This window comes from Mollisia scopiformis (assembly GCF_001500285.1).
Source record: "Mollisia scopiformis unplaced genomic scaffold LY89scaffold_31, whole genome shotgun sequence".
Taxonomy (NCBI): domain Eukaryota; kingdom Fungi; phylum Ascomycota; class Leotiomycetes; order Helotiales; family Mollisiaceae; genus Mollisia; species Mollisia scopiformis.
Window position 1 is genome coordinate 527,163 of NW_017263611.1, and position 13,252 is coordinate 540,414.

At 48.2% G+C, this 13,252-nt stretch overlaps 5 protein-coding genes across 5 annotated transcripts; 2 read left to right on the forward strand and 3 right to left on the reverse strand.

Moving 5' to 3' along the window:
- Positions 1-56: 56 nt before the first annotated feature.
- LY89DRAFT_327299 (uncharacterized protein) lies at positions 57-1,597 on the reverse strand. The gene has a single exon (XM_018206760.1). It carries the CDS (start codon positions 1,226-1,228, stop codon positions 299-301), a length of 930 nt encoding a protein of 309 aa, XP_018063204.1. The 5' UTR covers positions 1,229-1,597; the 3' UTR covers positions 57-298.
- Positions 1,598-1,602: 5 nt separating this feature from the next.
- On the reverse strand, positions 1,603-1,989 carry LY89DRAFT_676743 (uncharacterized protein; the record flags this gene model as incomplete). Its single annotated transcript, XM_018213620.1, has 2 exons — positions 1,603-1,941; positions 1,978-1,989. 2 exons carry the CDS (start codon positions 1,987-1,989, stop codon positions 1,603-1,605), a joined length of 351 nt encoding a protein of 116 aa, XP_018063205.1.
- Positions 1,990-2,771: 782 nt separating this feature from the next.
- LY89DRAFT_676744 (uncharacterized protein) lies at positions 2,772-4,033 on the reverse strand (the record flags this gene model as incomplete). The annotated part of the gene is made up of 2 exons (XM_018213621.1): positions 2,772-3,596; positions 3,650-4,033. 2 exons carry the CDS (start codon positions 4,031-4,033, stop codon positions 2,772-2,774), a joined length of 1,209 nt encoding a protein of 402 aa, XP_018063206.1.
- A 2,281-nt stretch (positions 4,034-6,314) lies between these two features.
- LY89DRAFT_741686 (uncharacterized protein) lies at positions 6,315-7,716 on the forward strand (the record flags this gene model as incomplete). The annotated part of the gene is made up of 3 exons (XM_018220741.1): positions 6,315-6,813; positions 6,875-7,613; positions 7,665-7,716. 3 exons carry the CDS (start codon positions 6,315-6,317, stop codon positions 7,714-7,716), a joined length of 1,290 nt encoding a protein of 429 aa, XP_018063207.1.
- Positions 7,717-10,415: 2,699 nt separating this feature from the next.
- On the forward strand, positions 10,416-11,204 carry LY89DRAFT_599296 (AAA-domain-containing protein; the record flags this gene model as incomplete). Its single annotated transcript, XM_018210085.1, has 1 exon — positions 10,416-11,204. One exon carries the CDS (start codon positions 10,416-10,418, stop codon positions 11,202-11,204), a length of 789 nt encoding a protein of 262 aa, XP_018063208.1.
- Positions 11,205-13,252: the final 2,048 nt, after the last annotated feature.

Sequence of the window (13,252 nt, forward strand, 5' to 3'; positions counted from 1 at the left end):
TCCAGATGCTTTGTGCTGTGACAGAGCTCAGTTCGAGGTCAGGTCTCAGAAATGGTCAAGCGTTAGCTTCGAACCGAGTCACTGGGTCAAAGAAAGTGACAAGTATCAAATCAGTATTAGAGATTCTGTGTTGGGGATAGTTACCTGGTCAGTGATTTGAGCACGAACTCAATCCTTTCATATACAACTCGAGAGGCTTTGCAAGTTATTGACTCTCTACAGTAAACGCCTTAGGGAGATCTATCCTGGCAAGTCTACTAATTTCAATTAATCCTGAAAGGGATCCAAACTCACAGACCTAACATACAGTACCGTCAGATGCAGTGCCCTCACTGTCATCGCTTTCTGGACCGTCGCCCTTGACTTCCTTGACTTTTGTCTTAACCATAGATTTATACTGGGCGATTCTGTGCTCAACCTCTGATACTACCAAGCCTAGTTCACCTAACGGCATGGTACTTGTTGATTCGTTCCTCTGATTCAGTTCTTTTGCCATTACTAGAGTCCTACTCAGGTGTATGCTTGGATCCAAAGCTTTCTGCAACGCAGTCTCAATCGTCAAGGCGCACCTATGCCATGGAAGCCCATGTCCCGTCAGACCATTCTTCTCCTTCAAATGAGCCTTGCATTTCTCCTCGCAACGGCAAACGTAAATGTGGAAGAACGAATGCAACATCTCATGGGCAAGTGTTCCCAGATGCGCCAGAGTTTGTGTTTTGTCATCTGCCAGGTCTTTTTCGAAAAACGTGATTCTTGATATGATGCTACTTTCTTTGCGCTCGCAGCGGTTCGTGTAGGCATTCATCCGGCCTGACTTCTTTTCGAAATTTGCGATCCATTTTGGGGCGCCTTTGGCGATGAAGCGAAGTTGACAGAGTTCTGGCTGGAGGAGGTCGAAGAAGAAGATCATATCGAAGATGGGAAGGAACTGCTCAAGCAAGACCTGATTGGACATCGTCCCGCACTCGAGCGCTTGAAGGCGCCAGGTAAAGCGATACGTCAAGATTCGGAGTTTCTCTGGCGCAAGGTTGGCGTCGTTGATTAGCTCGATAGCTTGTTCGTGCGTAAGGCTTAGCGGTTTAGTACGGAACCAGTTCGTGTATCGTTCTTTGCTTGACTTTGGAAGGTCTTCAGAGGAGAGGTGGCAAGCTGACATTGCTCTTGGTCTGGGCAGTTGTTGGGGTTTTCCGACCATAGTATGCGTAATTGAGATAGCGCTAGACCTCATCAGCGTCTGTTGTAGAATGACCCAAAGTTGGAAGGCTCTTGAGGCTGTTTTACCGCTTAAGTTTCGCTTAGCAGCCGCTGAATGCCATTTTTACTCGGCTTTTCATCGCTTCCGCCAATGGCAAGCTGGACGTCTTGACCTAACTACCAAAATTGGCCATTTGCTGCCACCTTGTCCTCCACCTGTCTTACTATTCTCTTACCTGCTCATTGCTATTTGGTCAGATTTTGCTCAGTAGCCATCACAACACCCTTTGACCTCGGTACAATTTAGAATCGAATTTTGTTTACTCTACCTAAGCAGTATTCATGAAACCTCGCCTGCGATGGTTCATTTGACAATCGAATCTTGGCTCTTTATAAGAATCGTTAGTTCTAATTTGACTGGATCTTCCCTTGGTCTACCATCTTTTCCTGCTTCCTCTGCCGTCTTGCCTTTTTCCTTTGGAAAGTTCTACTCAATTCGGTATAAGTGAATCCCCACTCTCCTACATTCAGGCTCCCTTCGGATGGCATGTACCCTTCCTTCAGCCAATCACTGATCAGGTTTCTGGCTCTCCCCATGTCTAAATGATCCTGCAAGAAACGTTGGCTAGCATTCTCGATAGCGCGCGCACTATTTTGCCAAGCCGGGCCATGGCCATGAAGTCCGCGTGCTTTCTCGCTATCTTGTTGGCAATCGCGGCTACAATTACAACGGTGCCATGACCAGCTCTTACAGAGTAACAGATAACAAGAGCGTGTACTTACAGGGACTGTCATGATTTGACGCGCGGTCACGTACTCACTACAAAAATGTTCGGCCTGAATACCTATATGTAGCACGTGACTCTAGCCTAGATTTCCGACCTCTGCCCCTCTACCGCTGCCTCTACCGCCTGAAGAGAGAGTAGGATCACGTTATTCGACATGAATAGGTCGCAGATAGGGTGCCAGAGCTACAATAAAAAGTCAGCTTCTTGATCGAGAATCTGAATGAATGGCGATACGCGACCAAAGGCTGTGGCGAGGCTTCAATGTGCTTCATCAACGTCATTACTGGTGAGCAAGTGCAGTCGATATCGCGCTGTCGTGACAGCGATATCGCATGAGCGAGGCAACTTGCCCGGAAGCCGATCAAGTGTCTGCAAGTCAGCGGATTGGGGCTGTGTTGGCTGCCAAAAAGCCACAAATTCAAAGGTGGTGTGATGCCGCTGCAGAGTGCTGCAAGTGGAAGTCAACGAGGCTGAGCGATTCAAGAAGCTGTGCCGCGTGGGTTGCGGCGCAGTGCTCACACCTTGGTCGCAGAATCTCATTCTGTTGGCTCTTCAGGGCTTTAGTGAGTGCTTTCCCTCCAGTCACGGGTGATTGTTACATTGTAGCATGGAACTTTCATCATTGCATTAAGCTGCTTCGCTATCAAAACGCCGAATCCGAAAAAAAAAACCCCCTACCCCAAAAGAAAAATGTCCCAAAGTCGATTGCTCGATGACCTGTAAGCGAAATGAAATCCAACTTGAGAGATACTTGCTAGGCAAACCATAAAATATGGTCAATCATACTACTCAGGAGCCCTGGAGACTGGTCAAGTTCTCCGCAGGAATATTCCCCTCGCCCGGAAAGGCCTCGTGCCACTCCGCTTGCCATTTGTCAAGTTGGTCCTGATGTGCCTTCTTTCGTCCTTTCCCTTCTGGGTGTTTAGCCCAGAATACCCAGTATCTGTGGATTTGGAACCGACGATGCTCGACATCGAATGCTTTCTCGGCAGCATCAAGTTTCGCCTTGACTTCTTTACATGTTTCCTGAAGCTTGGTATCATTTTTCTTTTTTTGGGCTTGCCTGTGAATCACTGAATATTCTCCTTTTAGGTGGGTCATTCTATCGCGGCACTTTTCAAGTTCCTCTGCTGTGAAATTATCAATTAAAGCGGGAATCAGTAGTTGGATCGAGGCAAGCTTACCACCAAGCACCGGATTAGATACTAAATGAGGATCGTCCCCAAGATTTGGCACATCCAGGATTCTATTCTGGTGGATAGACTGAGATCCGATGATAAGGTCATACATCGGATGCTCCGAGATCAAAAAGCGCATGTCGCGGAATACTCGGGTACTGTTGCTATGGTACCAGGTCAGGGAGATTGCGCCTTGAGGGATGAGCTTGTGGCCAGTGACTCCAGTCCCTCCAACCTCTTCCGCTTTTGTTAATGGTTGAAAATGGGACTCAGAATACCCAAGAACATCGGTAACAAACGCTCTGGATACCAGATTCCCTTGAAGATTTCCGGTATCGATGGTGCATTTGGCTTCCTTCGGTATGAAATGTCTCGACTCGTCCTTCTGTCTCGAAAGAACGTAGACAGATAGGATCCATGGAGAAGGCTGGTTTCCCTGTAGTTCTGGTCAGAAACAAGTTCACGGCGAGTAGCTGTCAAATAACATACCTGGTCCTCTTCTGGTCTTATTGGCATGGTTAACATAGTCGATGAAACTCTGCTTCCTCTTTTGATACAGAAAACACCCAAAAGATGATCCGGCCAGGTAAGCTTCTTGACTTTGGTGTTTGAGCCGTGAGCAGTATCTAGCTTGTATTCCAACTCATCATCGTATCCAACAAGTGTAGAACGAGATCTGCTAGCTCGCATAGAGAGCTTGACGGAAGATGATTTGTCAGAGGTTGAGGAATTGCATAGGCGATTCTTCGAATTGGACATGGTTTTGTCGCATCCTAAGACTGCAAAGCTCTCCAAGTTAGCCAAGATGCAGGTGCCTTTTAGGGATATTAGGAGAGTTGTCAACTGACCATCTATTGAAGAAATCGTAGCCATGTTTCTACACGCGCTGCAAGTAGAGTCTACAGCAGATATCAAACGTTTGTCGTCGGATCCCCGATTGTAGCGATCAAGTCGAGCGCGAGGCTGCGGGGTCGAGTGGGAGGCAATGCAGTTTATGTAGCAACGTGCGGGGCTGAATGTGCTTCCTTCCCGCGATGCGCCCTCTGAACAGCTCGACTTGCGCTTTCTTACAAATGTAAGCAAATACCGGTAAGTAAAGCCACTAGAGTAGTCTGGATCGGAGCTTTGGACTAGAATCTGAGGGAAGCGGCTCAGCGGGTGGTGGGGATGGAGATTCTGAGGTTTCACCGACCAGCAAGGATGTTGATAGAGCCGGCACGGTCTCCAGCAGCTCGACCGAGTACAGCTTTCCGTGGTTACTTTTTCTTAGGCAGTAGTAATTGCCTCGCGACTCAAGAGCTGACTTTTGCTTTCTCTTGTCAGTTGATCAACTGGATCCGGAAGGTAGGTAACCCAAGTTGCTCAGCCCGCGTGAGCAAAGTCTCAACCCCGGCGACGGTGTGGTGAGGCTCCCGGATAAAGAGGAGACTCGGTCATCGATCTTGGGCCTTCAGGGAAGACGAGTGTTGGATGTGAAGAGAGAGTGCTCGACCAGCCCCTGGTGGGCTCCCCAAACCCTTTTATATAACCCAACGACATTGCACAGTGTCGCCACTTGTCCTCGCAGGATTTTCTCGAGATCGTGTGGACCAACGCTGACCGCCATGATGCGTGCTGTCCATTTTCGACAACCGAACGCTGAGGACCTATCACATCAAGTTGTCAGAGTCCTTCGCTTACCCGAGCAGAGGATGGGTTAGAAGAGCGCTCTATTTCTTCGAGTGGTTTTTCCATCCAACAGCGTAAATCTGATGGTCATTCCAAGTGGAAGCGATGAGACACCTGAGATTATATATTTCAGCTCCTCCAGCCTGCTCACACTCGGTGTCCTCCAGGAATCATTTGCCTTACTGCAGAAGCTTAGGCGTCCTCTTTGAGGCTCGGATCTTGACCGATGTATTCCGGCGGAGCCTCTCATTGCGCCCGGTTCACCACGCTGCAGATAGTTGCATGATGGACATAAATCAGGGCTGATGTGCCAGCGCACGTATGCTTTGGTCGTAATCGGTCTGATTTCCGTTTTACATGTCATTTTTATTTTGGTCGGATAAGCTTGAAGTTGTTCTGTTTGCTTCCGGGTTTCAAAATAACTTCTGTATAAGGGCTCTGAGCGATTCTATTCCGGTCAAACATTCCCTCACTTCATTCGGGAGCGCAGATCGTTTCATTCCATCACAAATAGTTCTGAGTCTGCAACGATGTTCCGATAGCAGATTCTTTGGTCAATGGGAATCATTGGACTGGCTTGGACTAATCAGATACATGTCCACCCACATCTTGCGCACAGCAAACAGGAGTTGCAGCGTCGACCTGCGCAATCCATTCGCCAGTGACGAGCATCACCGACTGATTTACCCTTCCGTGTCTGCCAAAAATCTTACTCGTCATCGCTAGAACCATGGGCAAGGCTCGCACTGCCATCGAGCCGTGATGCCGGTTACGAGCAAGAAGTTCAAGGGGCCAGATGACTCCAGATCAGACACGCCTGTCCACAATCTTGCACTTTGCAATCGACGAAGGATCTTGCGGGCTAAGCTATCTTAAGACGAGATTCTTGATAATCAACGGAATGAGGTTATGCTGGACATCGCCTCCAGAGCAGCACCAACCTCGAGGGTAGCTTTCGTCTCTGCGCCCTTGAACGAATGAGCAGGTTGCTGTGCATGCAATATGCAGTCAAATTTTCTTTCCTGCATCGTGCAACACGCTGTGTGCCATAATGACCCTCCTCGTTCGCCTCAAGCTGAGTACCCACAGGACGTCGAGACCAATAAGTGCTCTTCGGTATTCGAAAGACAGGGCATCAATGCACCTCGCCCCGTAGGGCTCACGTTTGAGCTGCTGGACATGACTTCCCTAAGTCACAAATTGAATCGATGTGCCGCGGACAGCACATGTGGAGTGAACGAAGCCCCGCCTCAGTTCCGATAGTCTCGCCCCGCCCACCTGGCAGTGAGCAACGTACTTCAAAAGACCGGCCCCTTCAGCACGCTCACGCGAAGCAACCATCTATGATCTCTTTTCTCCTGCTCCATCTAATCGTTGTTTGCCGCCACTCACAGCGATACTCGAGACGAATCAGAGAATGAGCATTCACGTCTACACAGATGCGGACCTGAGCGAGCCTCCCACATCCAATTCAGGGTCGGAGAAGATGTCTCCTACAACTACAGCCTTCTCCTCGCCATCGCCAAGCCCTGCAGAAAGGTGGAATCATCCCAATAAAAACAGTAGTGAGGACGATGTGAACAAACCGGTTCCTGGATGGCCTTCCTTGGCCAAAACTGTAGCCGACACCCGTGGGTTTGCAGCGTTTCCATCTTTCACAGATCTCAACGTGAAGTCTCTTCTCTACTATCAAGCCCAACTTATCAGACTGAGAAAAGAACTGCATAAGACTGAATTTGAAGACTATTTCCATGGTGCAGACCCAGAACGCAACTTTGCAGACGACTTGGACTGGATGTTCGATGTCGACGACTCGAGGCAAAGTGGCCCAGAACAAAAGAACTCTGAGCAGACAGAGTCAGAAGAAAAGGGCTCAGGACAAGATGACTCGGAGCAACAGGACTCGGATGAAGAGGACTCGCAGCACAGGAGCTTAGAGCAATTGAGAATCCTCGAAAAAATTCGGACTATTCTGGATAAATACAGTGAGCCACTTTGAAGAATTCTGAGCAGAAAAGAATACGGCTGACTCGATCATGCTCCCAGATAATGCACTGATCCAATTCTCGCAGGTGTCAGCATTCCCGGACGCCGACAGTTCCAATGTCGATTGTCTAAGAAAGTTTGCAAGAAAAGTATGCGACCCAACAGCTATCATTGGAACAGGTTCCCAGACCTGGGGCACACTTCGCGCAGAGAAAGGCACGAGTGGAACGCGGGAGACTTTCTGGCCACTCTTTTGGGGACTTTTTGTGGGTTTTTTCAAGACTCAAGAAGTGAAGCGCGACCCTGTTAAGAATGAATTTCAAGAGCATTTGATAGTGCCTCGCGTGGGAAGCAAGCCCGATGGTTTAACGACGTGGGTCACATACAGCTTCATCCCCCTGTTCCACCACGTGTGGCAAGGATGGGGATCGCCTACTTGGGCTGGGCTTTGGACGAGAGTGACAGGTCCATTTTCTTCATGCCACCTTCCAAAGTGCTGGCAAGACGCAAGTCCACCTACTGACATTGCGGCATCGAGAGGCGAAACAGAACCCAAAGACGAGAAGAATCTCGCCGGCGTCACCGCCTACTCGAAAAGCTGGATTTTCCGCGTTACGTCCATACTAACAACCATCGTGGCTTGTCTGCTACCTGTCATCGCCATCGTCGTTCTCTCTAGGGTCCACTCAATGGGAATGATACTCGGACTCATTGCTCTGTTCAACAGCATCTTCGCTTTTGGTCTTGTTCTCATCTCAACGGGAAGTTCACGGGTCGATATCTTTACTGCTACTGCTGCGTAAGTCTTCCCTCTTCTCTACAGCACAAGTTGCTAATGCTCTGCCTTCAGGTTCTCGGCGGTGATGGTGGTATTTGTCCAGAACAAGATCGGTCAAAATTAAGTCTTCAATCTGGGGTGTTTCTTAGGAGCGTTTTGAAGGGAACGTCTTGTGGTAATTTCGCAAGGTATATGATTTGGATGACTGACGGCCGTTTTTGGAGTATTGTGGATGGCGGATGATTCCTGGTTGTTGGCGCAGTAAGGATGACCACTTAATTACTCTTTCATCTTCCTAATTTCCGTTGCCACTTCTATTCCTCAGTTTACAAGGCATTCCCATCGGAGATTTCACGCCTCCGGACTAAGAGCAAGATCCATTTCAGGCAATTTTGATTTTTGTTTTACACTATCACCAAGACGGGACTGTTGCAGTTAGGAACTTGGAATTGCCTAAGCTAAAAGTTCTTCCCAGGCTATGATGTGCAACACAAGCTTTTGGTAACAACTTTTAGTTCCAAGCTAAAAATTGTCACTACCTTGCGATGTGCAACAGGTATCCAATACCAGCGATTCACTTCAACCAAACGCAATAATTCCATCTTGTGTCGCTCTTTTGTAGAGTTCCTTCCTAAATTCCGCATAGCTCACTTACTGTAACCAATTCGCTTAGCCGCTTTTCCTAAGCCACTAATCTCTTTCTGCTCACCATCTCACGGCAACCTCTAATCTTCAAGATTGCTGCAGCTACAAGGTCTGAGGTCGCAATGAGGCTTCAGCCCCACCTATTCTGTATGGACAACATCCAATGCTGCTATGAGGCTGAGCGTATGCCGCAGCCCTTAAAAGTGAATACGCGCGGCATCCCCCAGATAAAATGCCAGGAACTCTTAAATGCACAAGCTCAATTGTTTAGAATATCATAGATCTCAGTCTTAACCCATCAACGAGGTAGAAACAATCGAGCACTTAATTTTCTTTCCGGTTTCACTGTATTGTGGCGCAGGCAATTGGGCGTGAGTACTTGTATTTTTTCGTGCTGTTGTCCTCTACCTCATCGCTGAGTTAACATCAGAGCTCAACCATCTTAGTGTCGCCCTTACCATACTTCATTGCATGTCTCTGACCTAACGTTCAATACCAATATGGATCCTGGAGAATTGGCGAGCCATGATTCAGACCCTACTTTGAGCAATCAGAAATTTGCAGAAGCTGGGGTCCATACAAAGGCACTCCGACACGATGGGTTCCGGGTCCCAGACTGGTTCCTCTCCCACAACACCATCTCACCAAACGACTTGAAGAAATTATCCCCAAGAATAGAACTCATACAAAAGGTGTCGAAGAAGACAGATAATGAATCTCAAGCGGCAAGCAAGAAGAGTGGGGATGGCTCACTCTTGACGCGGAATAGCGAATCATTTGTCTATGAAGTCCAAGACGAGCTTTTCGTTGATCTTCGTGACATGACAGCCGCAGCCTTGACTCGCAATTCTCGGGGGAAGTTGGACCCATCATTTACTCTGATTCCGCTGCAAACTTCGTCACCCCACGGCCTTGAGTTCTTGGACGAGTTGATCAAGTGTTTGGCAAGAGATATGCAAGTTTCTCTAGTCTCTTTCAGCTTGGACGATCTCGAAGACCTTGCTCTAGATTTTAGCATTCAGGAACAGGATAGTGACATCGAAATCACGGCAGACCTGGTGAAACAATACTTCGCTACGCCATCACAACCAGATACATGGGAGAGAAATCGAATGGCTTTCTCCGCTATTCTTGGTACGACGGCCAAGAACACGACCATTGTGGGCGATGAAGCACTCCTAGCAGATGGCTTAGTAAGCCCAGACGATAAATCGTCATCGGAGTCATCTAGGCACTCGACTCTTGTCCATGTTCGTCAAACCAAGGGAATGCTGGTACTAGATCTAGAGGATGGTGGATTAATAGTCGGTGTTCATGATTCTGTGGTGATGCGACGCAAGAGGTGTGAAAGCATCGTGATGATTCTCACCGTGTGTAATGCCGGCACGAAACAGGCAAGTTGATTCTGCATCATCTGCTCTTTTGGTGGCCATAGAAGCGCAAGGCTTATTCCTAACAAAAATCAGGCCTCTGAATCTTTAGTTCTTGATATTGATCCATCGAATATGGAACAGATCCTTAGCTGCCCTCAGCCGGACCACGCTTCGACTTTGAACGTAAGGCGCTTGAAGCGTGAACTTAAACGCAAGATCCCTCACCTCTTCACACCTGAAACTCTGGAACCATATTCGAGGTGGAGTCCTGTCTCATGTGATATCTTTGAGAACGTAACATGTTTGGGGAACTCGTTCTGGTCTTCGGATGAGATCGAATCCGCTGTCATCAAAATTACAGGTTGTTCATGGGGCAAATCTAGACTTGGGACTAGCGACGTTGACGCTGTTCTTTCAAGGATGGGCCTCCACAGCCACGATGCCAAGCCTGTCGAGATGGAAGGCGATGCAGCTGTCGAATCAGAAGGTGATGCGGTTGTTGAATCAGAAGGCGATGCGGCTGGGGAATTGAAAGATGATGCTGTGGTAGAGGACTTGACTCAAACCACGGCTCGACGGCGGCGAGAGATGATAGAGGAGCTTAGATGGAGATGTGATATTTACGAGACGTCTTTGCTAAGCTCTATAGTCGACACAGGTAAAGTGCTTATGCATTTTCTCGTGATCTATCATTAGACAGTGAGCTGACATCTCTTCTCAAGACGGCATCCAATCCGGCTATGACCAAGTCATTCTCGACGAGGAAATGAAGGAAACGATTTTGTATTTGGTATCCTCAATGTACATGGGTTCCACAACATCAAACAATTCTTTCCTCGACCAGCACCGCATCAAAGGAATCCTGCTCTATGGTCCACCAGGAACTGGAAAGACGCATCTCAGCCGCGCCATAGCTAAAGAGTCCGGAGCAACCATGCTATCGGTCGACAGTGCGACGCTGGTGAACAAATATATCGGCGAAAAAGAGAAGCATATCAAAGCTGCCTTCTCTCTGGCTTCGAGGTTATCACCATGCTTGATCTTCCTCGACGAAGTGGACGCACTATTCTACGATCGAAGGACAGCCGAGAAGTCTTGGGAAAGAAGTGCTATCACGCAGTTCCTTCTAGAATTAGATGGGTTGGTGAACAATGATAAGGCACCATTTGTCATAGTTGCCACAAATCGTCCATGGGACTTAGATGCCGCTTTTTTACGCAGACTGCCTCAAAAGGTCCCAATGATGCTTCCAGATGTCGAGGCTCGGTCCAAGATTCTAAAAGTTATTGTGAAGAGTGAAGACTTGGACCCTTTGGTCGATATTGAAGCATTGGCTCGAGAGACTGACGGGTGCTCTGGGTCTGATCTTCGAAATCTTTGTTCAGAGACCGCGCTAATGTGGGCGATTGAGCAAAGCAAGAAAAGGCGGGGCAAAGAAATCTCATCTCTGGACTTTGAGAAGATGCGCCTAAACTCGAAGCATTTCACTAAAGCTCTCCAAAAGATCAGACCTAGTGTGTCCAAAGAGTGTCTCCTTGAATTCGAGGAGTTTATTAATCGCTTCAACCCACCACTTAACCAGGTATGGTTTTGAACTCAATTTAGCTGGGTTGGAAATTTGTCAAGCTAATTTAGCGCTGTAGATATCAACACCTGTTATCAAAGACGCCCCAAAGCAAGCAGCTGCATCGAATACGCCGTTGAAATCACACCCTTTGGATGACACAATTTCCCACTCCGCCACCTTTCCAAAGACTATTTTCAACCTGCAGCAGAGCTTCGCTTCTCTAGCGCGCCATGCAGCACTCCCGGCATCCACTCCCTATAGGTGGCCCACTAGGAATAAGACCCATACCAGAAAACCGAACCCTGAAACTCTAGCACAGGCAACGCTCGACACAAACCAGCCTTCCCGTACGCCAGAGGACGAGGGTGAGATTCCATCCTTATCCAAGAAAGAAAACAAGATCCCAGAATGGGCGCGAGACCTTGGCTTAGTCACTTCAGAACCGAGCAGCATCGACACCGGATTGAAAGAACTAATAGATATTTTCGAGATGATGCCAACAAAGGTCAAGAAAGAGTACAACCATAGGATAAAGTCGCGTTTACGAATATTTGGCCCCAATACACAGGATAACATACAACGGAGCGTAGACCTAATCAACGAGATTTCCGAGGCACATTTAGACAGGTCTCTGTCTCAGATCCCGGATTCTGATATCCCTCGATTTGAAAGCATTCAGCACCACGAGCCTCCATCAGAACTCTCGATCTGTATCAAATGTCGCCATACTGGACACAACTTTGATGAATGCCCCGATTGGGCCGAGTTTAATGTCTCTTCTCCACGGAGAGTCACTCCCCTGCGACTTCTAAGCGACTAAACCATTCTCAAATTACCTACCAGACTTCGATTGGCTGATCGAGTTGATGGAAGCACCCTGATCTGCAAGAATTGCAAGAAAATTTCTTTCAAAGATCTATTTCCTCCTCTGGACGATCGGTTTCTCATTGCAACCGATCTTGGTCGAGCTAACTCAGTGTTCTTTCGGCAGGATTGTCCAATGTGCGTACTGCTCATAAACAGTGCACCAGCAATTGTTGAATCAAAAGATGCATACCTCGTACTCTGCTCCCAATTGAATCTGAGACGCCAACTTGGCCCTGTCAGATTCGAACCTACTATGCCTTCGCGGATACTAGGTGTCGGGATAGTGAGCAAACCAGATGAGGAAGGGAGCTGGAAAATATGGAATTCAGCTAGCCTTGGGCGATTGGAAGACGCTCCCGAAGCTGTTGCCTTAGTTGAAACAAGTAACGACAATAGCGAGCCTACCTACTTCGGCGGGCGACTCGTGTCTCCAGTCTTCCCCAATTTCGAACTGATCCACAGCTGGATCGACCGCTGCATTAGACACCACAAAGGGACTTGCACACCTCTCAAGCCTGTTCAGCTGAACGCTATTCGGCTCATAGATGTTTTCCAACGGAAACTGGTCCATTACCCGGAGGGACAGACTTGCGAGTACATTGCTTTAAGTTATGTGTGGGGAGGTTGTGATCCAGGTCCATTCTCTGGCCACTCAAAAATTAGACGGCTTCCTGCAACACTCGAGGATGCGATCAGCTTCACAAAAGCCTTGGGGAGAAAGTCCTTGTGGATTGACGCTATATGCATCAACCAAGAAGATCTGGAAGATAAATCTCGTCAGATCGCTCTCATGGATGTCATATACTCTGGCGCCTGGCTCACCCTTGTGGCTCTTGCCGGCACCTCGGCAGATTCGGGTCTATATAAACCCAGCCGAGACCAACAGTTGACTTGTCAACTAGATAATTTTGTCTTTGCTTCAACCTTTCCAACTTTGAGGCAACAGATCCTGGGTTCGGTTTGGGGCAGCAGGGCTTGGACCTTTCAGGAAGCTCTTCTGTCACCTCGCATGCTTTACTTTGCTGAAGACCAAACTTATTTCGCCTGCAATTCAACTTGATCCTGCGAAGCCGTTGATGATTTAGACTCCCCATACCACATCAAAGATGCGCTGAAAACCATACCCTACTTCGGCAGCGGCGAAGTTATCTTTCGCAATCCATTCGTCAACTTCGATGCGACCGATATGGAGCATTGTGGTCTCGCGC